General features: G+C 40.4%; 1 protein-coding gene across 10 annotated transcripts in view; it reads right to left on the reverse strand.

Annotated features, from left to right (window-relative positions):
• Positions 1-25,262, reverse strand: part of RYR2 (ryanodine receptor 2) — a 373,600-nt gene that overhangs the window by 50,322 nt on the left and 298,016 nt on the right. For 7 of the 10 annotated variants that reach the window (XM_044419812.1, XM_044419795.1, XM_044419779.1 and 4 more), the window contains 6 exons: positions 17,630-17,742; positions 15,672-15,768; positions 13,656-13,759; positions 11,815-11,866; positions 11,243-11,296; positions 7,143-7,166 (listed from right to left, as the gene is read on the reverse strand). In XM_044419812.1, coding sequence (XP_044275747.1) covers positions 7,143-7,166; positions 11,243-11,296; positions 11,815-11,866; positions 13,656-13,759; positions 15,672-15,768; positions 17,630-17,742 — 444 coding nt within the window. The remainder of the gene's footprint in view (positions 1-7,142; positions 7,167-11,242; positions 11,297-11,814; positions 11,867-13,655; positions 13,760-15,671; positions 15,769-17,629; positions 17,743-25,262) is intronic. The other 3 variants (XM_044419847.1, XM_044419838.1, XM_044419785.1) reach the window with 1 other exon arrangement.

The raw sequence follows: 25,262 nt of genomic DNA on the forward strand, positions 1-25,262 counted from the left end.
ATGAGAGGAAATCCTTACTTGACATCAAACTAAAGTCCTAGTCCTATAACACTTACCTGGGAATAATCTCAATTATACATAGAAGAGTTTACTTCCAAGTAAACATGTAGATTTTTGAGCTGCAAGGCTACTATACTGCTACAGGTGAAACCTTGTTGAATCTAGACGTGTATTTCTGCCTTTCTTTTTTTCTTTCATCATAGTTGGGAAACAAAATGCATTAGGTGTTCCCTAGTATAATTCTTGAGGGTTCCTATCTTTGAGCATTTTTAAGTAGGGTAAACAATTTTATTTGTTTGTTTGTTTGTTTAGGGAACTTCTATGCCGCCCCATTTGCCGAAGCCTCGGGGCGGCTCACAATCATAAATAAATAACATAATATAAAACAATATAATTTAACAGTATAAATTAAGTCGCCCTGGCCAAAGAATAAAATTAATAAATAATATTAACAATTAAAATAATGTTTACTCAATCTAAATAAAGTAGGAATTTGAAGGAAAAGAAAATACTGGTTGCACTGAATTGCATTATAGTTGTAGTGGTTTGGAAAATTTGCATTCTTGTTTAAACCTCTTTTGCAAAGAGAGAAATAAAACACAAACACACACGATCAAAACATAATTACAACACAGTTTCAATGAAGCTGCAATACAAAATGTTGTTTCCTCACAAATATTTAAATACTAATTTTCATTTTTCTACATTTCCTTTTTAGACCCAACAATCTTTTTCTTTTCATTTCACTACAAATTTCACATACATATTTTTGCCACATTTAAAAAATTTAAATGCACATCAGCATTAAGCCTTTTTTTCCATTTCAGGTTTGAGGTTAATGTTATAGGCAAGTTAAAAGAATCAAGCATCAATAATATTATTATTTTTCTAGGAAACAGTCTTATAAGTATTATCTAATGCTTAAAAACAATATAATCAAAATGTTTAACTATTAACATCTTACCTGAAACTAAGTGAATAGCTCAATCTATGATTCACAGACTGGGTGATGAAACAAGAAACATGCTAGATACTTGGGAACTAAAGCTATGATGTAGACATTGTAGTTACTATTTTACATGCTTCATCAAAGAACATACTATATATTTATTCATCAGAGCACTTTCCTGAGCATTTCCCTATGTGGGGAAATATTCCCCTTTCTACATGGAGTCTACACCAGACTCTGGGAGCCAACCCACGTTTTTAGACATTAAATGAGGAGGTTTAAGGTACAAATAAGGAAAGGGCTGTTTTCACTTCTCATCCCCTTTTTCCTGTGCTTCTTTTAACTTAAGTCATGTGCTACCTGTTATTGAAATCTACATGGAAACAGGACAATGTTTTTTTAAATTGTTTTTCTTTGTGATCTAGCACACTTCAAAGCATAATGTTCGATACATTCAAACCAAAAGTGGCTCCAGATATGCCTTTCCACAAATGGAAGAGCATCTTCTGTTCCTGGAAAGGACCCTGATCTAACTAGAGGAAGGGGAAGTGAATTTTGGCCATTCCCTATTCCCTCTATAGCCTGCCCATCTTCCAGAGAAGCTTTGCAGGGAGCATGTGGAGCTGCACAGGGAAAGAGGAACCAGCCAGAATTACCTGCTTCCCATCAACTGGCAGGAGCTCCCCATAAGCCCATAACTGGAATTCTGCTCATGGGATGTTCTGATCAACCCAAATGATTTTATTTAATAAATCAAAACCTCCTGCATTTTAGTAAAGATATCAGTTCAATCTGCCCTAATAAGACACTTATTCAAATAAATTAATTTAAAGTAAAACAAAAACAAAAAACACACAATTCAGAAAGACAACTCAAAAAGACAGAAACAAAGTGGCTTGAAGGACATAAACATCATCAGATTCTTTCACACAGAGGGTGGTAAATTCATGAAGTATGCATTAGAATTTACTTCCCACTGAAAGTCTTATCCCTCAAGAATTAGCATTTGTTCTAATTAAAAGTACTAGTGTAAAATGATGTACAGTTATTTTCAGATATAAAGGGAATATCTGTGTAATGGCTCAATGGTAAGGAACTGACAAGATGTTCTGGACTGGTGTGGGGACCCAACTTGGAGTGCAAGTGATGGATGAACACTCAAAGCAGATCCTAACCAATACGCTGTAGGATACAGCCTGGGGTGAATTAGTCATCACTGCAGTGAACCAGTTGTGGGGGCTGAGATGCCAGCACGCAGTTGGTTGGCGTGACCAAAAGTGAGATACAAGTTCTGGATCTAGACTCTGTTACAAACAGAAACATTGAAATAAGCAGCAAGCTTCAGCCCTTATACACTGTCAGAGTAGTGTAAGTCAATTTCAAGCTGGGGGTGGGTGCAGCAGAATTTCTCTCAACAAGTCTAAAATAAGACACTATTTCATTATACAAATAAAAGTTCAAAGGTAGATGTTACGGTTAAGAATCAAACATTAATTTCAGAGATTAATGAAATACACCTTCTCAGTTAACTCTATTACTGTGGGATCACTTCCAGATCCTACAATTCAACCTGCGTGCCTACCTCCGTACATCAACCTAGAAAAAAATTAAATCTGTTACCCTGGATATCTTAAATGCATGTTTCTCCCCTTGTCTCATTGTAGCCTTCAAAACATTCCTTATATTACAATTGAAAATATGAACTAGAAATGCTGGAGCCAAGGAAAACAGTATGGGTATTTTCCACCTGCAGGAAAAAACTAGAACCACTGGCAATTTAAGAGAAAATTAAAATATATGCAATATTTCCTATCGAATATACTTATTTTACTGCTTTAGCAGCAAAATGAATCATTTATAAGTCAGCGTGTATATAATACTGTATTCTGTATATGCATGTATGAAATTTACAAAACATATTTACTCAGGAGAAACACCCACTGTTTCATAGATCTTTCTTCTAAGTAAGGGCATGTTAAGATTTCAGACTCAAGGTATTAATGCCTTAGTTTAGTACAATTTATAGCAGGTGACTGTGCCACAGCTGTGAAAAGGAGATGAAATAACAACAAAACCAGTTCAAAATGGCAACAGATGTAAGTTTTCTAGTGGGCATTATCCAGTGCATGCATCTACCACTGGCACAATAGAAAAACAGTAATTTCTGAAACAAACAGAAATTAATAGAAACTCTCATTTCTGGAACATGGCAAGTCCATGGAATTTTCAGAAATGAGCTCTCTCACTTGCACTCATTTCTGGGGTTAGTCTGGGAAATATACTCCTCTTGCAATTAGTGGTAGATCTCACAGTATAAAGAATGAACATGGGGAAGCAGGCTTATTGATATGACCCAGTATCTAAAGGCTCAATCAAGAATCACCAGGAGGCAAGCATTAAGCAATGGCTTTACATACACCTTCCATGGAGATGGCAGTACTTCCTATGAGCAGAAATGAATCTTGGATTTGAGCAGTGATGTAGAAGTCTACAGTAAATGTGGGAATTATTTTCTAATGCTGAAGATAATGCTGTATAATACTCTGCCTTAAAATGAATAAAACTTTGCCTTAAAATATTTCAGCATTTCAAAAGAAAACATATCATATAAGGGTTTAGTATTTCAGTGTTCCCAAAATTTCAAATGGAAAAATAGAAAGAAGAAAAGAGGTGGGTGGTTCCACCACTCCCAACACTTCCTCATTGTTTTCTGGACCATCACAGAGTGAGTACTCATCATTCCCGAAGCATTTGGTACAGAAAACATGGTTCCTCAGAGATCAAATTTTGCTACTAAAATCACTGCCAGCAAGTTTTGAGATAGAGGAAGACATTGCCAACACAATGCCCAGAATTATGAAGTTTGCAAAGGAAAATGGATCAAAATAGAGGAAATGCTAACTTTTTAGAACTATTTATTTTATTTTTATGTATGTATTTTAGATATATTTAAGGAAATCAAATTTTCCTCAAGCTTCTAACAGTACAACCTAATCAGGCTGTGTGTAATCAACCCATTATGCACATCCAATGCAGTGTGGAAGGAACACAGAGACAAAGGCTACCTCTGCAATCCTCCCATCCAGCAAAAAAGTCCTTCTCCAAAGCTGCTCTTGTAACTTTAGAGACACAGATGGCACATATTTATGCCAGGGAAGTAAGTGCATAGCTCAGATTCCCAGCTATGAGGTTCAAGTGATTTTCAAGCTCATGGCTGGGGAAATTTAATGGTGATATGACAAGTTTCTAACTTTCTTTTGCTTTAAAATGGAGAACTGCCCCCCAACAGTCCTTACTGTATTCTGTAATGTAGGGCATATGGTTACCCTACTAAAGGCACTCTATATTTATGATGTACTTTAAATGAACTTTGAAGTGCTAATAGCAGTTACTCAGAGCTCAGGAATTAAGTCATCTCAGTCCCTGAGTCATCTCATGGGACTATTAATCAGTGTACATTGTTGAAGCTAAATGCTTTAACTCTCTCACAAAATGTGCATTAGGATAAACTATCTGGAAGTCTTACTTCAGGTTCCTACTTTCTATTCTCAAAGGAAAAAGACGTGGGTGGAGAGATTGTGAATGTAAAGAGGATGCCAAGAGCCTAAAGTTTATTATTAACCAGCCAGTGATTGGGCAGATATACAGCAAACTGTAGCTTTGTTTTTAAAATGACAAGAGTTGGAGAAAGAACAATAAAGTTTCCAGACTCCACAATTGACCGTATGACAATGTTGTGTGCACAGACAGTATTAATGAGGTAAAAAGACTATAATGATAAATATAATTAACTTAACATATTGAAATATCTGTCACATAAAGCAATGATGATACTTGGTGTAGAAGACAGATGAGTCCATCAGACAGGCAAGGTATCTGATTTCTGTGTGAACAGTGCTTCTGACAATATGATAACAACTTGTTAACATCACTCTCGTTTATTTCCAGGATTCAAAATCTTATAGTTCCAGATAAACAAGTAGGAGACCTTTAGTTACTTTGTTTACACTTAGTATATCAGGGCCACAATATTTCTTTAATTTTTTCCCTGTCTCCAGGCATGAAAACAGGCTCAGTTCTTTCCTGGAAGTTTGTCAATTAATTTAGATTACTCTAAATCTGAGGTAATGAAGGCATGCATCACCCCAACTAGAGCCACTTATCCTAGGAAGCTGCATATCAACGAAAGTTGGGCAAAAGTGGTCCTGGCCCCAGCAGCCACCTGGCTCTCCAGCAGCAACACTTGGTCCCAGTGTACCCCAAGGTGTGAGCCTGGTCCTGTCTAGAACAGACTGCACCCCAACCCCCAGATTGGATTCTCCACTGAGAAACAGAAATTTAGTCTTGTCTGGATTGAGCTTCAATTTGTTCTCCGCTGTATCCAGACAATTCAGGACTTCCATACCCTCTTTGATTGAAAAAGAGAAAGAACTGGGTATTACCAGCATAGTGAGACCCAAACCTAGTAGTCTACCTGGCTTATCTTAGAAAGTATGGGTTAGAATATTGAATAGCCACAAGGCCATAAACTAACAGCTACAAAACCAAACATATCACCTACTCATAACAGTCAAAAGAACTGGAACCATAAGAATGGTGTTTCTAAGTCCAGTATCAGATAAACGGCCCAGAATAATACCATAAACATCAGAGCACAATGCTGCACAGCGGTTCAGAAGAACTAACAGGAATAGACTCCCTGTCAAGTTTTTGGCATCTACCAAACCAACCAAAGCTGTTTCTGTTGCAAATGTAGGCCTGAATTCAGATTGAACTGGTTCTGAATAATTAGCTTTACCCAAGAAAGCCTGGAATTGTGCTACCACCAGTCACTCTAACTTAATTTAAGAAGATATGAAACTAGGTAGTAGTTCTGTAGGATTATGGGATCAAATAGATGCTTCTTTTGCAAATGTCTTTTAAGCGCTTCTTTTAGAAGACTTGGAATAGAACCCTCTTCCAGGAAGTGTTTACAAGCTCCACCACTCAACTGGGCAGCTGTTTTAAAACACTATAGCCATAAATCTAATGAATACATGACTGGCCTCCTTCCTCCAAGCCTCTTGTCCATCATCCTCAAATCAAACAAGCAAAAACTGGACAAGTAGTTGCCGCAGTTACCTCACCAGAAACCATCCTCCCACTGGAGACTGAACCAGAATGGATATGTACTATTTTAATAGCTAAGCTTTTTGCAAATTTATCACAGCAGGTTTCTGAGAGCTTCTCCTTATTGTTCTGTCTCATGTATTGGGCTAGCTATAAACTGTCAGACCCATTGTTGCAATGGGAACCATGAAATTCTGAGATGCTCCTGATGAGCAGCCTGCATGTTAAAATTTCTCCAGGACCACTTCTACCACATAAGATGAGGACAGTACAGTACAGCAACATAATCTCAATGCTGTCTTGCTGTAAGTTGCCAAATCCTGGAGGTCTGTAGACAGTAGAAGGATGAACTCATAACAAATCTCTGTAATTCAGGGATCTTCAGGCAAACAGGATTTGGTCAAACATGCTACATCAGCTTCTTCATCAAGGATCACAGTTTGAGCATCTCTGCTCCAACCATAGTTGTTTATTCTGCATCCACCAGAATTATAAGTCAGCTATTCAGATAAGACTGCTGCTAATTATTTAAAACTAAAACTTGATCACTGGCGTCTGGTAGGGATTTACATTGGCAAACAATAGATAACAAATATTTCACAGTACACTGTGACAAACAGTAAATCCAGGGGTTTATAAACTGAATCAACAGCACCTTTTCTAACGGTTGATACCATAAACAGTATTTTATTCCCAGTATATTCTACAATTAATTGGAAAAGGGAACAACCTCTTTGTGATCAGTCAGTTTAAGCTTCTACCATCAAGAATTGCACTATTATTCAACAGTACTTTCTCAATCCATAGATGGCATTTTGGGATGGCTGAAAATAAATAAAAATTTATCACATTTTCCCTTGGGTGTTTCATATGCAATATTAATAAAGCATAAGACTTTAATTCCAGTATTGGAATTATGGGGAAAATTGAGAGTATTTTTTTCAGAAAAGAGCATGTTTCACTCTTGGAAGTGAACGCAGAAATGTATAAAAACATATTTAGAAAACTTGTCCAAGTTGTTGGGTCTAACAAAACTCAAGAGTCACAAAATTAGACCCACACAAATACACACACATTATTTTACCTTGCTGCGTTGGGATCCTGTGACCTTAAGGAAAGGCGAGGATAAGAAGTGAAATAGTAATGAGAAAAAAGAGTCCAAAATACTACGATGATAACTGAACAACCAAATACATAAACCAAAACATATTTTCTGAAAGAATTATCTTTTGCTTGCACATAATCTCTAGCAAATTAAAATACAACCATAAAACAAAGCAGAAACGTGGAATGTATGCCTATTTTTCATGCAATTATTTCACTCATCCTCTTCCTCCCCATGGTAAGTTCCCTATTAAAGAGTAGACTAAGATGATGGAATTTATCTGTACAATCTCCACTCTGTAATACAATCTGTACAAACTCCACTTTTTAATGCATGGAAGAAAAAAGTATCATACACTTCAGCATGTCCAGTAACAGATATTTAAGATGCTCAAGCTGGTCAGTGAAAGTTTCTGTCATTTTTCCAGTTCATCTATAAATTTCCATCTATATGAACTTTTCTTATTTATAAAGGCATTCTGGAAAAACTAATTAAAATGTGTAGCTTTAATAAGTTTTATAACAGATATATTTACAAGACTGATATAAAGTGAAAAATAAAACCAAAAAAGGAACATAACATGTGCATTTCATGGACAACAATGATGAACAAACAAACAGTGGATGAAGATAGGGACAAGATGACACACACAACAACTCTGCATCAAAGTAATTTTAAATGCATTCTTCATGGCCCCTATGTTATTTATTTTTTACCAATGAGAGAAGAGCAATACGTGAAGCTGATACACCTCTCAGTTTCATATTCAATTAATGATAGCCCATAAATCAGTGCACAGACTGATTTTTACAAAGCTTAAACACTGCAATTTTAAAAATATCATCCCTTGTCCACCTTAGCTTCCACAAAGGCATCATTGTGGAAATGAACCTGGAGTGCACAAGAGCAGTCTTATGCTCACATAAAAAGTGGGAAGCAGCCAAGTACCCAGAGCTCAGTAGGTTCTTCTCCACCACAGAAACTGTGCAGTTTTATGGCTTGAAGTATTATTCTATTTTTGATTAATGAAGTTAAGGCTTTAAAAATATTTACTTTTAATAAATGGCCATCATCACACATGTATATGCTTTAATATAGCAAAAAGCCTTGTGAATTATTGTTCTCGTTGTAAATAAGTAACATTAACAGAAACCATCTGCTTCAGAAGACTTCATTTAATACCTACGTAAACTAACTCAAGAAGTGGAGAAAAATTTGTATAATTAAACAGAATTAATCCTCTGCTCTATTCCTCATCTAACATTTTGATCACAGGGTTATCGCTTCTGTTTTTATAACTTGGAGTACAATACTCTGAGGGTGCCCATGATTCGCCAGGCATGAAGGATCATATGCATCCCACATAGGGCAGAAGGATCACAAGGCTGAAAGTTGTCTTTGATGCTCCTATCTCCCAAAGCAGTTTGATGGCTGATTTTGACTGACTGAGGTGCTTCAGAGTGGGAGGGAATGAGGCCAGGGCATGCCAAAATCTGGTGGTGCCAGGTTCTTCTCCTCCCTACCCCTGAAATGTCTGGCTCAACCCCTTCTCTGAAGCTGCTCTTTGTCAGGATACTGCTCCAATATACAGCTCCAATGTACAACGTATAGCTCCAATGTAAAGTCCTATAGCTATCTAGATACCTTCTAGCAGCCATAGAATTTGCTTTGCCTGCCCATCATAAGTATAAAAGTACATGCCAACTATCCAGTCGCTCTATGTTGCATGCAACAAAAAGTGAGATACACAACTTCTATTAAAAATACAGTGTTTCAGTGATACAAGCATGTCAAGGATACACTAGAAAAACACTGCTTCCAAGGTGGCGTAACAGCTGAGTCAATTTATCCAGAGACTCTTCGAAATATCTGAGTTTCAAAAATATCTCAGAGACCCACTGTTTTTTATTGCTACCTTGTCAATGGTTAGTTATGATAAAGCAGGTTAATAATGATCAGACACACCATTTTCAGATGTCTTGATGTAGGGGCTGAGACAATGAAAGAGGAGCAGAAACAAAGTAATGCAAAAAAAAACCCTAAGTGGTTCCTGGCAAGGAAATCCCAGGGAACATTAAAAATGTTTTAATAAATAAATAAATAAACTGTGGTGAGTGTAGGGGCTGTTCACATGATGCAGCAACCCACTTATGGCAATAAGCTGTGGTCAGTTGGTTGTTTTGTGAAATGCCCATGATGAGCCTGACAGGCAGCTGGGCTTGTTGTGGGAGCTGCCGCTGCCTCCTGCCTTCTGCCTTCAGATGGTTTCCCAAGGGATCCAACAGGACAGAAAAAGTCTCTTCTCCCTGACACCTGTTATCGCATGCTGATTTCAGCTCTTTGACATTGTTCCATTAAATTTTGAGGAGCGGGGAATTGTGAAAGCTGGCTGGAGAGCAGGGTTCACAGGCAAGCACATGCAGCCCTTCAAATTACCCTGCAACACTTTGGAGGGCCTTCCTATGGCTGCATAATATATTTTAATTCATTTTCTTACACCCAAGAATAGACAAAAGAACTAGTATATATGTTTTTAAGTGGTCCATGGTGTGCAACCGGCTAAAGTGCAATGACGGCAAGTTCCAGCCTTGGAAGGAACAATGTTTAGAGGAGTGCTTACTGAACCCTTGCAGTGTGCACCCCTTGGTACATTGTCCCAGCTAAAGCTTGATGTCCTCCCACCCTCACTTTCAGTGGCTGGCTTGTGGAAGACATGCACTCACTAAAAGCACATGTGCAAGAAACCTTTTGCAGGAAAGGGTGGCTTGCAAACAGCACCTCTTTTGGGCAAGATCGTTCTCTTTGTTTTTCCCTCTTTGAGGAGAGTTCATTGAGAAGGAGCTCAACAAAACTTTCCCTCTTGTTCTCAGCTCAGAGAAGGGTTAACACCCCCCCCCCACACACACACACACACACACCCTTTAAGGAAATCCAGTGTGCTGCCATGGCATCTGAACCAGGTCAGTGACACTTGGCATCCAACACAGGGCTCACTCTGTGAGAGCGTATCAATTATATAGTCCTATTGGACTTGCATGTGTACTGAATGTGGAAGAACCACTGCTAAATCCAGGCTAAAATAAAGGTGCTTGGCAAGCTGTGGATCTGGGAGAACAAGTTGGTTTCCCTTGGCACACAGCCCTGGAGATTCCTAGATCAGCTACTAGAAGACCCTATTATGCACATTTTGCACATCAGACAATATAGTTGGGCAGGAAAATCACAGACTGAAAGCATGAGTAGCAAAACAAATGTGAACCATTCCTCAGTGTAGTATCTCCATTTCTGTTTAAAACACATTTGTACAACAACTGAGTCTGCATATTGGCTTTAAAAGACCAATCAGAATAATAGGAGTAGCAGGCCCAGTTCACATTTGATTCACTACTATTTGTTTGAATATCCAAATACTTTTGTGGAAATCTTTCTAATCATGGGAATAGTCTAATGTAATAAGCTATCAGAGGTTAGCTTTGTTCGAGGTTCAGATGATACAAATCATGGCAACAGATCACATAACAGAGATTGTTACAAAGAGTAAGTCACCTGAAAGAGTGCTCTTTGGTGATTTTCTTTTGCCTTACTATTCTTGTGTGCCAGTCTTGCCCTATAAAACCTTTCACACATTAGATCTAATGTACCTGATGGTATATCTCCTACCATATACCAAGCTGATATCTCTAAGAATCAACAGAGACCATCTTCTTAACACTATTTGTATACAATAGGAGTTCAGTGGCCAGTAGCAAAATGCTTGGCCTGTCTATTTACAATTGTTGCAAAAACAAACATTCTGACTAATTAACAAAATGTTTAAATGAAACAAAATGTTCCATGAAAACCCCCCAGCAGTTTACTGTGAAAGCAACAGAAACTATTTTGATATAATTTGGCTTTTAGTAGTAAGTATAGGGCCTGAATTTTAAGTATTTTTATTCAAATATATAAATTGAATGTACTTCTCAAGAATATGTCCATTAACTATTAAGAAGCATGGACCAAAACATGTTAGCTACTGAGATGCTATGGAATAATGTACAACAGAAAATATTCAAAGTAGAGAATAAGAATAATCTTACTTCAAAGCTCTTCACCTCTTCTTCACCATCATCATCTTCTTCATCATGACAGCTCTGAAAAGAACACCGCATTCACAAATGACCTCTCAAAGACAAATACATTGAATACACACATACATTATACACTATCTTTTATAGCTATGGAAACCTATCTTTTAGATTACAAAGTAAAGAGACTGGTGATACATTAACATTGGGAGCATAATACGGGCTGCTGTGTATCTTCAAGACCCTTGCAAACCCTCTCAATACCCTTCCTTTAGACCTCTTAGCTGGCAGTGGCTTTCAGATGCGCTGGGAAGTTACAATTCCCAAGACTCCTGGCTCATTTCAGGCAATGGAAAAAGGGAAATGACTCCCTCTTTCTCTGCCATTATAGCCAGCATATGTGAATGAGAAGATCAGATTAAAACCTAAGCCAGAGATGGATGTGGGGGAGTCATAATGGCCATTTGAAATTCAAAGCAAGTATTAACAAGTCTGCAAGTTTGTGTTTCAAGCCAACAAATTAGAACACTTAGCTGTATCTCTGGAAGAGATAGGGAAAATATGAATTCTTCTGAAAAAAATACCTTTGCCATAATATCAGCATACGCCATATAAAGGTAATCTTCTTCCAGTTTGCTGTATTAGAGAAAAGGAAGAACAAGCAGTTACTATTATCACAAAGAAGCTACCATGGATCCACTCTAAAATAACAGATTAATAGAAGAAAAAGGTGGATGAAGGCACTGTCACTGTTTTTACTGCTAGGTCATCTGAGTCTGGTTCCTATTATTATCATAGCAGCTTTGTAGAAATTTGAATGAAAGGCAGAGTAATGTAGAGCAGCCTCATCCAACCTGGTGGCCTTCAGAGGCACTTGGACTGCAACTCCCAGAATTCCCATCCAGCAGGGCCATTGACTGGGAATTCGAGTTATTGTAGTCCAAAAGTGTCTAGAAGGTACAAAGTTGGGGAAGGCTGGTGGAGTGGTTAAGAGCATGGGTTTGGGGCTGAGGAGATCTAAGTTCCTTTCCCCACTCAGCCATGGTGCTCACTAGGTGACTTGGGCCAGTCACAGACTCTCAGCCCAGCCTACTTCACAGGTTTATTGTTGTGAAAATAAGATTGGGAGAAGGAGAACGATATAAGTTGCCTTGAGTTCATTGAACAGAAAAGGGTGGGATATAAATATAATAAATAAACAGAATGCTGAATTGAATGCTGAAGGAACAGCAATAAAGACATCAATTTATCCTGCTGCTAGAACTTTAGAGATTGACGCCTCCCACAGACATAAACATAAAAACAAAACAATAAATATGTATGTGTATACTTAAAATTTAGTATTTTTCTTTGTTTTCCTTCATATTTTTTGCCTGTCTTTTTCTTATTTAGCTTGTACCATGATTTTCAACCAACTAAATATAAACAAACAAGATCTTAATAACAATGATAATTAATGTGGCATTAATTTTTGTGGTTTTATTCTTTTAAGCAAAATAAAAGCAACCAACACTTCTCAAATTAATATTAATATTCAACTTGCTATCTTTTGTGTTTTTTGGTTTTTTGTACAGAATCAAAAGAAGTATTTCCAGACGAACTATTGGCTCATTTGTCTCTGTTACTCATTCCTCTGCACAGCCATCTGTTGCTTCCTTGTCGTGTCCTCGCTTGGTGGCAGTGGGCAGCAAACAGCAGGGAGAGCGGGAGAGGAGTGCTGGGAGCATGCAGAGCAGCTAGGGGACCCATGCCCAGGAGGTGGAGCCTCCTCTTCTGGGGCCTTCTTCTGCCAGTGGCATCCAAGGCAGGAGCCTAAGGCAGCAGCCAAAGGACAGCACCAGAATGCGTAACCCATCTGGCACCCACATCCACTCAGGGCAGCTTCGGCTCGGACTTCCAGCCAGAGGACCTTGTAGTTATTTCTTTTGGATTCTTTACTATTTTTGTTTGATTTTATTGCATGGTTGTATGGTAGGTATTTTATTACTGTATATTTGTTTGGAAATATATCTAGAATTTATTGTAAAATGTACCTGAAATTTCAATGTATTTGGAAATGTAAATTTGTTTTATTGTTGTATATCTATTTTAGAAATGTAAACCTTCCTGTGGGCTATGGGAATGATATAGAAATGTAGTAATAATAGTAACTGCAGCAAAATATTTTTAGCTGAAAGAACCATAGTTTTCTACCACTAACTGATGCACATTTATGGAGGCATAGATGAATTCACAGCTAATTGTGAATACCTGTATTTTTCAACCCCTTTTAAAACAATACAAGAAGAATAACTGAGGTCCGTACATTTACACTTGAAATGAACATCTTTAGTATTAGCTCTCCCTCACTATTTACAAGAGTGCAGATTTTCAGAGAATATAGTTTACAATTAATCTTAAATATCCCCTCTTCTATCACTCTTACCATTTTTCTGTTAATGCTGTTCGACTGAACAATAAAATAAGCTGATGCAGAGGATCAACTCTCTTAATATATTCATCTTCCTCTGCTGGCTCTTCTCCTGGTTTCTGTAGGAGACAGGTAGAAGGGAATAAAAACAGAATCAGCATGTTAAACATCTGATGTTCATATTTACTTGAAATTCTTATTGACTGTCATGAAATTTACTGGATGGTGTTCAGTGCTGACAATCTGCCAGTGCCAATCATGTTTCAGTGGAATGACTACTAGCTTCATAATGCAACCCTGGAAACTAATTCAAACTTCCAAAAGGGGACATGAAACACAGCTCTGCTGATTTGTCCCACTCTGTAAGTGCTTGTTTGATCCAGTTTCCCATTGTGCTGTCAAGCACTAGATTCCTGTTGTGTAGCACAACAGCAGCAGTATCAGATAACACCTACTTCCAGGTGAGTCATCTTAGATTTAGGATCCTTGAAAAAAATCTAATCTTTACAAGTTTAGACATGAAACTATCTGATCCACATTTCCTGGACTAATATGTGAATTTGACCTCAGTTATTCATAGGTTTTTGTATTTTCCAAATCTTACAACACAGTTATCTCAAAAAAGCACATCCAAGGTTGTGTGCCTTTTAAGACATTTAAACTACATATTTAAGTGCTTTTTAAATGCAAATTTACATGAAGATTTTTTCATCACATGGGTAAACCCATGTAAACGTAGCACCAGCCAGAAGCAGACTGAACTGTCCATCTCCTGCTTGGATAGACAAGCAGGATAGAAGCAGACTGATCTGTCCAATCTCCTGCTTGGATAGACAATTTTGTAGCCCTGTACTGTCATCATCACATAACTCTTTAGGATGGGATGAATCAAGACATTTGCTAATGCATCATAAAATATCATATCATACTCCACAGCTTGGAAGTGCTCCTTGACCTGGAGCTGTCCTTGGAAGCTCAAGTGACAGCAGTGGCAAGGAGCGCTTTCCTTCAGCTAATCCATCAGCTGCATCCCTACCTGGAGGATGATTGCCTAGCAACAGTGACACATGCATTGGTTACTTCCTGGTTGGATTTCTGTAACGTGCTTTACATGGGGCTGCCCTTGAAGACAGTCCGGATGATTCAGATGGTGCAGAACAGAGCTGCCAGGATGCTGTCGGGGATTGGGCATTATTCTCAGATAACCTCAGTCCTCTATCAGCCCCAATGGCTTCCCATTGAACTCCAGGCTCAATTCAAGGTGCTGGTTATTACCTATAAAGCCCTAAACGGCTTGGGACCAGGATATCTAAAGGAACACCTTCTTCCCTATTTTCCCTCCCGCCCCCTGAGATCGGCAGCAGAAGTCCTCCTCTGGGAACCCTCTATGAAAGATATTAGGAGACAGAGTACCTGGAGGAGGGTCTTCTCTGTGGTGGCGCCCCGTCTATGGAATGCACTCCCCAGAGAGTCCGCCTGGCACCGTTATTATATGTTTTTCGGTGCCAGGTTAAGACCTTTTTATTTAATCAATATTTTAATACATTTTAATATTGAATTTTATCACCATATTTTAATTGCAGCCAGAGTGGGTCATTAATTTATTTATGTTATGTTAGGTATTTGTATTTTATTTGTGTAAGCTGTCCTGAGGCTCTTGCAAAGAACAGCATACAAATATCTTAAATAAATAAATAAATGAAATACTATCATTGCAGCATAATTACTATTGTACTAAAATAAAAGTGTTTTAACTGATAAAAAGTCTTTGTTCCCCAGTACTAGCTCAAAGATTCTGGTTATCCATAAACCCAAATAAAACAGGACATGCTAACTGATAATCTTTCACACTGCTTTTTAATTTACTGTGCACTCTATTCAAAGTCAAAATGAAGGAGTGGTGAGCCCTTTGCTAGTCTTGAAACACTGACAAAATCCTGACTTCATCATCTCCTGAAGCTGGTCCTGGTATGTCCTACAAATGCACACAAAACAAATAAAAGGGTCCACATTTTATGAACTTCAACATACTGCTAGATCTTCTATCAGTGTATCTTCAAAATAGTGGTCTTCTGTTTCTACCCAGGATTTTTCATATCCCTGAAGAAAAAGATTGACAGCTCGATGGCTAAAAAAGAAAATGAACATACTGTTAAAATGAATTTTGCTTACCCCCTATTCTAAATTTTAAAGATGTTAGGGAAACAAGATATATTACCACTTAAAAGATGCATCCAAATTTTACTTTTCCAGTTTTTCATTCAAACTATTATGAGTGAAATCAGTGCCATGTATATTATTTATTTTATTTATTTATTTTTCAATTTATATCCTGCCTTTTTCCTACAAAGGGCTCAAGGCAGCTTACATCATTCTCCTCCTCCATCATATCCCCATAACAACAACCCTGTGAGGTAGGTTGGGCTGAGAGTCTGTGACTGGCCCAAAGTCACCCAGTTGGCTCCATGGTTGAGCGGAGACTAGAACCAGATCGTCTGAGTCCCAGTCCCATGCTCTTAACCACTACACCACACTGGCTCTCAGGATATTATCAGGATTCAAAGTATAAGATTTCTATGTGACTAATAAAATATTATGATTTTAAGGAATAAACATTAGTAGATTAAAAATATCATTGAAAAGCCTGTTTAGCCATTACCTTCTATAGGAAAAAAATTACTTCGGCTAATATTGACCTCTGACATAGCCCTCTCCCTCACTGCAGAAAGAGTATGCCATAGGTGTTTGGACACAGAACATTAGTCTAGAGGAAAGTCTGGCTATCTGAACCAGCACTAGAGTGAGCAAATACTGCATATAATTGCACTGCATAGAAATATTGGGTTGTAGCCCATGTAACTTCAGCAGAAAAAGTGCAGCTTTTGAGTAGCTGTTTGTTAGCAGCTGCATATTCTGCAGTTATTGTGATGAAACAGACACAAGCAACACCTAACAGTTAGTTATAGTTATGCAAGTGTTTGTGCAATGGCTTCTGCAATTGGAATCAAACTAGTGCTTCTGCAAGAATAAAAATAGTAGAAGCTTTGTCCTAGTGGCATGACGTAATTGGACAAAACCAGTTACTTATAGCTATTCCTATATCCATGAAATACTGTTTATGATGAAAAAAACAAAGGAAAATTGTGTTCATTTAAATCATGGTTCTAGAATCATCTAATACTTACCTAATATTTAGTTATATAATCCTACAGCTATTGGGTGGTATATAAATTAAATAACTAAAACACACACTTAATGCAAGGTTTATGGAACTTACTGTGGTTATTTCTTTTCATTATTGTTGTTTAGCATATTCATAGCCCTAGTTTCAGCAAAAATTGACTCTTAAAGCACTTACAATTAAAATGAACAAAACCGTACATTATTAACAATTTGTGGTGATTCACTTGGCAGTTTTAGAGTTTGAACTTAATGGTATAAAAACAGTCTTCTTCAATGGTAACATGTAGCACATTGTCAGAGCAAAACAGGACAGAAACAAGTGTTAAATATGTGGGCTTTCCCTCCCCTTCTCCTCCTGAGTCACAAAACCTGTACTGGAAGAATCCCCCCAGTCCTCCAGAATAAATGTTGAGAGTGCATGGGGAATGTTCAAGGGAAACTGGGAATCATTTCCTCTTTATTCTGCTGATTGAGGCCAATTTGTTGGTGAGAGGGGTCAATCGGAAATCACTATGTTTTTAGTGAATAAACTACTAGTTTCTTGTACAAAAGATCTTCCTTTTCACTCAGTTCTCCCTCCTATAGCATATGGCTGAATAGCCAACCATATGCCATACACAAATCTGTCAATGAATCACATGCAGAATCATTACATTTGTGTAATATATTCAAACACAAAGCAGTATCAGTGTATATCTCTGACATGCCATTTTAGTGCAATTTTTCAAGATTGTAAACTTCAAAAAGCAAATGTGCATTAGGTATGCTACGCTAGTCTTCCTCTGTATTTTTGAGATCAAACATACCGTGGAAGATTATATAGTGGTGCCATTCTGAAGCAAGCTACCACAGCTCTTTTTCTCTGTTTGGATAGCAGTTTATGCCATACAGCTTTTTTTGACCTCTGGGGATGTTCAACCTGTAGCACAAATTGAAATGAAAATCAGGCACCTTTTCCACATGCTTAGTTTGAAGAATGACTTGAACAATTAAAAAACCATAAAAGATACAAACAAAAAATACTGTGCTAAAGTGCTGTGACATCTTATTTGTCGGTCTATGATGTCCATAGCAATGCATAGCCCAGAAACTATCTGCAGTTATGCTATCCTGCTCTACAGGGGGCAGAGTGGTTGTATATGCAAGGGATGTGCAATGTTAGGAAATCCATTTCATTTGAGTCTGATGGACTTCCACAGCACTTCTAATCTGGCAATTGGAAATGCACTGTGTCAGGGTTTTGTCCAGCCTCTAGATATAATTGAACTACATAGAATACCAGTAGTACCACTTGTGCAAATGGCTGTTTGTGAAAACTGAGTTTTTTGCACAAATAGTGTCTGTATAAATTTGCATACATGGGTTTGTGCTCTTTCATCACATTGGCAAATCTGCTATGTGGATCCAAGTGAAGTCTATTCCCTTAGAAAAGATCCTTGTCAGCTTCCCCCTCTCACTAACTTGTCATTAATTTGCCATAGTCCCTACTTTACAAAGAATTTGTCACTGCCAATTTTGTCTAGTTCAGCACCAGCAGAGTTTCTACAAATGGGAACATGGTTTCTTCATTGTGGCCTCTGTGCATCACACATATGGGTGCTGCACCTGCACAGTGCCTAAGGCCAGAAAGATTAGTAAGCTAACCGTTTTTGGCGGGAAAACTCCACTCCCCTCCCCCTCAGTACTATATATAGAGCGGAGTGTCCGCCATTTTCTCCAGTCTTTTGCGACCGCCATTCGCTGTGCCTCGTGCCTGTTCGACTCTCGCTTTGACTACCGTATTTGCTCTTTATCTTATCATTCTTATTGTTCTTATTGTTCCTTAGTGTTATTACTCCAAGTTTTTTTCCCCTTGTTATATCTTTCTCTCTTTTTTCCTCTTTTTCAAACAAAAAACAAAAAAACCCCAAAACTATTACCTTATCGCTCTTTACTATCCTCTATTTCTTCTTTTCTTCGATGGCGCAGCGAGCGGCTTTCTGCAAATGCACGGAATGTGGGTCCAAGATGTCCCCAGCAGACCCTCAAGACTTGTGCCTCCTTTGCCTCGGCAAGGGGCACAGAACAGATAAATGCCGCCATTGCCTCGCGTTCACCAAGCAGGCGCGCAAGAACAGGGAGAATCACTTGAGAAAACTCCTCTGGGATCAAGCATTAATGCAGTAGGACCAACTCGCTGCAAAATCTGGGCCTGCTCCGACTTCACCCACCAAAAGCCCGGCTTCTGCCTCAGCTGCCTCTAGCCAACGCCCGGCTACCACTTCGACCACGCCTGGGCAACGCCCTGCGGCCACACCGCCCATGCCTCAGCCGTGCCCATCAGACGATGGGACTTCACCATCTGGAGCCCAACAATCTCTTTCTCCCCCACGTAAACAGCGGGAGAAAAGAAAGCATGGCGGGTTGGATCATTCTTCTTCCCATAAGAAAGCAAAGGATAAAGCGGCCAAACCGGCTCATAAGCCAAAGAGGCATCGACTCGGGTTCATCAGCCCCATCAATCCCGATGGCCGCGTCGGTACCAACACCATTGGTACCAGTGCTGCAAGCGGCAATGCAGGTCACTCTACTGGGATCTCCAGGACAACCCGCTCCCCAGCAGGGGCAGCCCCTCAACCAACACAGGGAGCCACAACACGAGTCCATTTCGGACGGAGAGATTCAAGACTCTCCCCCAATGGCTCACCAACACCTATGTCTCCGACCAGTCTTCTGGCTGGTCTTCTGCCTCTCCACTGAGGTACCGTACCCGTATGGACAAACGTCATGAGGAAGAATGGTTCCAGCCCTACTATAATTATCCGTCAGGCTGGGGAGACTACCACTTGTCGCCCTCCTTCCAAGGGGAAGCTCCGTCTACTTCGAGACGCGTAGAACCCGAGCACCCAAATTCACCGGGGAGCTCTTCATCGGGCCCGTACCATCTCGAACCCGACTCCGGCTCTGAGGCGGACTCCATCTCTCCCATCGTGGCAATAACATCCCAGGGCCCATCATCTCCTGAGGAACCGCACATCTCCTTCGGAGAGCTCAAGTCTAGGCTTGTTCGGTCGCTCAAGATCGAGGCACAACACCAGTCCGATCTGAGCACCGACAAGTTCTATGACATTCTGAGGGGAGAGCAGTCACCTGCGATTGTCTTGCCACTACTCACAACACTGTGGCAGGCAATGACCCAGCCTTGAGATCTGCCCTCAAAGCCACAACCCACTGTATGGCGATACGAATCCATGTACCATGTTCGGGAGAGCGACATACCCTTCTTGTTACACCATCCTAAACCAAATTCCGTTGTTGTGGAGTCATCCCAAGGCAGGGAATCCAGGGGACATACCACCCCTTGGGACAAAGAGGGGAGAAAAATTGATACCTTGGCACGCCGGGTCTACGTGGCTGCTGGACTCGGCCTTCGTATGTCCAATTACAAAGCCACCCTTGCCAGGTATCAATTGTTTATCACGCAAAGACTGAACGTCGTTGCGACCCTGCCAGAACAGCAGTGGGAATTGGCCAGGTCCTTCATCAAGGAGGGTATGCAGGTGGCGAGTCAACAATTGTCAACAGCCCGCCACCATGTGGACACTGATTCGAGAGCCCTAGTCAGCGCCATTTCGCTGAGGAGACAAGCCTGGCTGAGAAACTGTAACTTTCCCGACGAGATGAAGAGGCACATCGAAGAAATGCCCTTTGATGGCTCGGGACTTTTTCACTCGCAAACGGACCATAAGCTCAAGTCCAATCATGAGTTCCGCATGAAGGTCAGATGGATGGAGCTTTCAGTTCAGCAAAAACGTAAGTGGGCTGGCTTGGTCACGTCCATCCTATCGGTACCAGCCCCCCCCCCCACAGAAACAGTATCACCAATGGCAACAGTGCAGGAGGCAGCAACCTCAACATTTTCAACAAGGCCGTCGCCGGTTCGACAATGAGAAGTGCCAGCACTGACGGGGCAGGCGAACCTCTCCTTCTTCTCCACACCTACCTTTCCCTCTCCCTTTTGGGAAGCGGCTGCAAGGCCGACTCCCCATTTGAGAGCCCATCGCATCTGATCGGTGGGTTTTATCCATCATTCATCTCAGATACAGAATCGAATTCGATACCGTTCCTCCATTGAGCCCAATCTGGCTTACACCACGCTCACAGGTATTGGAGAACGAAGTACATCAACTACTTCGTAAAGGAGCCATCCAACTGATCTCCAGCTCTGAGGGACTTAATGGATTCTATTCTAGATATTTTGCAGTCCCTAAACGGGATGGTGGTTTTCGTCCAATTTTGGACCTCCGAAATGTCAATAAATTTATTAAACCAAAGAAATTTTGGGTGACTACCCTTCAAAATATCCTTCCATTGCTGAGGAGAGAGGATTGGTTCACCTCACTGGATTTGAAGGATGCCTATTTCCACATATCGATCCACCCAGGTCATAGACGCCTTCTACGTTTTACCGTTGGGACCAACATTTACGAATTCAATGTCCTCCTGTTCGGACTAGCTACAGCCCCGAGGGTCTTTACGAAATGTATGGTCCCAGTCTGTGCTCACCTGCGGCTCCAAGGCATCCAAGTATGCCCCTACCTGGATGACTGGCTTATAGTCTCCCAGACCCGCGAAGGCCTCTTGTCAGCCGTCGAGAAAACTTGTTCTTTGCTGGATGATTTAGGACTGTGCATTAACCGCGAAAAATTGTCCTTTATGCTGACACAGGTGATTGACTTCATCGGAGCCCATCTCGATTCCATTCTGGAGAGGGCTTTTCTCCCTGCAGCTCATCAGTACAGGCTTTGGTCCTGTATTCATCGGATTCGACAAAACATGATCGTCCCAGTGCTCTCTATTCAGAAGGTTCTGGGTCATATGGCTGCCACTATAACCATTGTCCCCCATGCCAGGCTCCAACTACGTCCTCTTTAACTATGGTTCAACAGGAATTTCCAGTCGCAACGAGATTCACCCAACAAGCCAATTCGACTGCCTCAATCTGTTTTACAGACGTTGACTTGGTGGACTGTTCCAAATAATTTACATATGGGTACCCCATTCCAGATGCCTTACCCAACACTGACTCTTATACCGATGCTTCGATGATCGGGTGGGGTGCTGTATGTGCGAGACTTCGGTCCCAGGCACTTGGAACCGGCAAGCGGCGTCAAGACACATCAACTACCTCGAATTCTTAACAATTTTCAAAGCTTTCCGATCTTTCGAGGACACTGTTTGTCAACAAGTTATTCAAATCACATCCAACAGTATAGTCACAGTGTTCTACATCAACAAACAGGGCGGGACAAAATCCATAGCCCTAGCTCATCTGTCCATGGACATTTGGGAATGGTGCATCCTGAGGGGTATAACCCTTCTGGCGGTCCATCTGGACGGGACCAACAATGAGGAAGCCAACGTTTTGAGCAGACACATGTCGATAACTCATAAGTGGGAGTTAGATCGACAGGTCTACAGTCAACTTTTCCAACTTTGGAGATACCCAGACATCGACTTGTTTGCCACCCAGGGAACAGAGTATGCAAAATATTCTGCTCCAGAGCAGGCATAGGAGCGAGGTCATTGGGAGACACCCTCATGATCCCTTGGTCCGGCTTCAGAATTTATGCCTTCCCTCCTATTCCTCTGTTAACGAAAGTCGTTTCGAAGATCATACACAACAATGCCACAGGAATCCTGATTAAACCTTGGTGGCCCCATCAAGCATGGTTTTCCACACTTCTTCAGATCTCCAACAACACCTTTCGCCGCCTTCCGTCGATACCACACTTAATAACTCAACAACATGGTGCAGTCCATCACCCAGACTTAGCTTCACTGAATCTCATGACATGGTGAATTCGCTGACTAACAAGACTGACTCGGCATCGAGGGCTATTTGGACGCTCGGTACCTCTATGCATGAACCTGAGGTGCTGCTTGTTACCTCAGTTCCGATAGACTTTCCTACAGGATCAAGTACTCTAGATCCGGACTTTCAGAGAATTCTCGAGTCTGCTCTACGACCGTCAATTTGGAGGTTTTATGCAGCAAAGTGGCGTCGATTCTCATCTTTCGCCAAATCACATTCCTTCATTCCAGAGTCAGCCGCCATTGAAAATATACTTCAGTTTCTTCTACAGTTACATCATTCGGGACTGAAGACTTCATCTATTAAGGTTTACGCAGCAGTGATATCACACTTCCGTGGTGCAATACGGGGCTCATCAGTGTTTTCACAACCTCTCATTAGGAGGTTCCTTAAAGGACTGCAGAACCTCCATCCTTCAATTCGACCTGTCATGCCTACCTGGAGTCTTTCAGTTGTTCTCCAAGCGCTAACAAGACCCCCTTTTGAACTTTTGGCGACTGTCGATCTGCATCTTATATTCTGGAAGACAGCCTTTCTTGTAGCTGTCACATCAGCGTGTAGAGCTAGTGAACTTTGCGCATTGAGAGTAGATCCACCTTATTTGAACTTTCATAAGGAGAAGGTGGTTCTCCGAATGGACTCTACCTTTCTGCCCAAGGTAGCTACCCCATTTCATTTGAATCAGGAGATTGTTCTACTGGCCTTCTTCCCATTGCTGTTGAACCCAATAGAGAGATCCTTACACACACTCGATGTGCATCGTTGTTTGGCCTTTTATAGATTGCGCACGGAATCTCTTCGACTTTCCAACAGACTCTGTTAAATATTCTGAGCATGACAAAGGAACCCCTGTATCGTCGCAAAGACTGTCAAAATGGATAGTTCAGACCATTGTATTGGCATATCAACTTGCCAAAATAGACTTGCCAGTCATTCCGAGGGGCCACTCCACAAAAGCAATAGCAGCTTCTTTGGCCTTTGCTGCAGGAAGTCCAATTCAAGACGTCTACAAAGCTGCGTGCTCCGTGCACTTTCACCAGGCATTATCACCTTGATGTGCATGCCAGACAAGATTGCTCCTTCGGTAGGGCTGTCCTCTCTGTAGTTCTTCAATGATGACACCGCCCTCCTCCAAGTCTGGTATGCTTGCTACTCACCCATATGTGTGATGCACAGAGGCCATGACGAAGAAAAGCAGGTTGCTTACCTGTAACTGATGTTCTTCGAGTGGCCATCTGTGCATTCACACAACCCAACTGCCGGCCCCACTCAGTGTTGGTGAGTGGATTTTTTTATGGGTACCATGCAGTATGTTCATGGTTCCATACAAATTTATATGTACTTCTCTTCCGAAAAGGGGGCGAACGATCGGTCTTTCAAAGACTGGAGAAAATGGTGGACACTCCGCTCTATATATAGTACTGAGGGGGAGGGGAGCGGAGTTTTCCCGCCAAAACCTTATTATGTTGTGAGCCACCCCGAGGCTTCGGTGAATGGGGCAGCATAGAAATGTTTTAATAAATAAATAAATAAATAAACTGTTAGCTTACTAATCTTTCCGGCCTTAGGCACTGCGTAGGCACAGCACCCATATGTGTGATGCACAGATGGCCACTCGAAGAACATCAGTTACAGGTAAGCAACCTGCATTTTCTACTCTTCTCCCCACATTCTTCTCAATATTATACATATAAAATCTGATTTTATTGTTTTAATTTTATTTAGTTATTTATGGCTTTCAAAACACACTGCAATTTGGGTGAGCATATTCTTTAAAACTCTCAGGGATTTGCACAAATTCCACAGTTCAAAATCTGCACAAGTTTTGAACTCAGGAACTTTTTGGCAAATATCCTGAGCTAAAGTAAAGTAAAGTAGGTGCGGGTAGAGAGGGAAAAAGCCAACTTGCATGGATCATAGACCATGCCATGTTTTAAAATCAAAAATGCATGCCAGCTTGACTTACAACAGATGAAATCAGTATCAGGCTGGGAAAATCATAACAGAATCCAGAGGGATAAGCTGGTAAAATCCACTGGATTTTTACTCCCCAGATTCCTAAAAAATCTGCATGCAGAATTCAGTTAGCAAGCGAAATGTATTAGCTGCAAATAATGGTCTTGCAGTTCTGATTTCCAAGGAAGTCTTGAACTTGTGTTTCTTGAATAGTCCTTTACTCAATGCAGGAAATGACTTTTAAAATTAAGGTTTCAGAAGTTGTTTCAGTCATAGCATGGATGTGTAATTTCAGGGAAAAGAAGGCTGAGGTTCCAGAGGGAACATGAAACTTTATCTAGATTGTGTCCTATGAATTCTCCTGATGAAAAGACTATCAAAAGCAGTGCCAAATAAACTTCAAACACTCTGCTCCCGTGCTGCTTTAAGATTTCCTACTACGTGGTCAGACCACATATTCTCTACTGCATGATGTAGAAGCATGTGACAAGAAATGTATCGGAAAAAATACCTATTTCCCATGGTAAGTGTAGGTGAAAGATAGGAGTATATTCTGCAAGGATGAACAGGGATTTTTGGTTTTGAAGCTTGCTTGGTGGAACAACAAACTAGGCTGATCTGATGGGTTT

This window comes from Varanus komodoensis, unplaced genomic scaffold, assembly GCF_004798865.1.
Source record: "Varanus komodoensis strain SLA01 unplaced genomic scaffold, ASM479886v1 scaffold1, whole genome shotgun sequence".
Classification (NCBI taxonomy): Eukaryota; Metazoa; Chordata; class Lepidosauria; order Squamata; family Varanidae; genus Varanus; species Varanus komodoensis.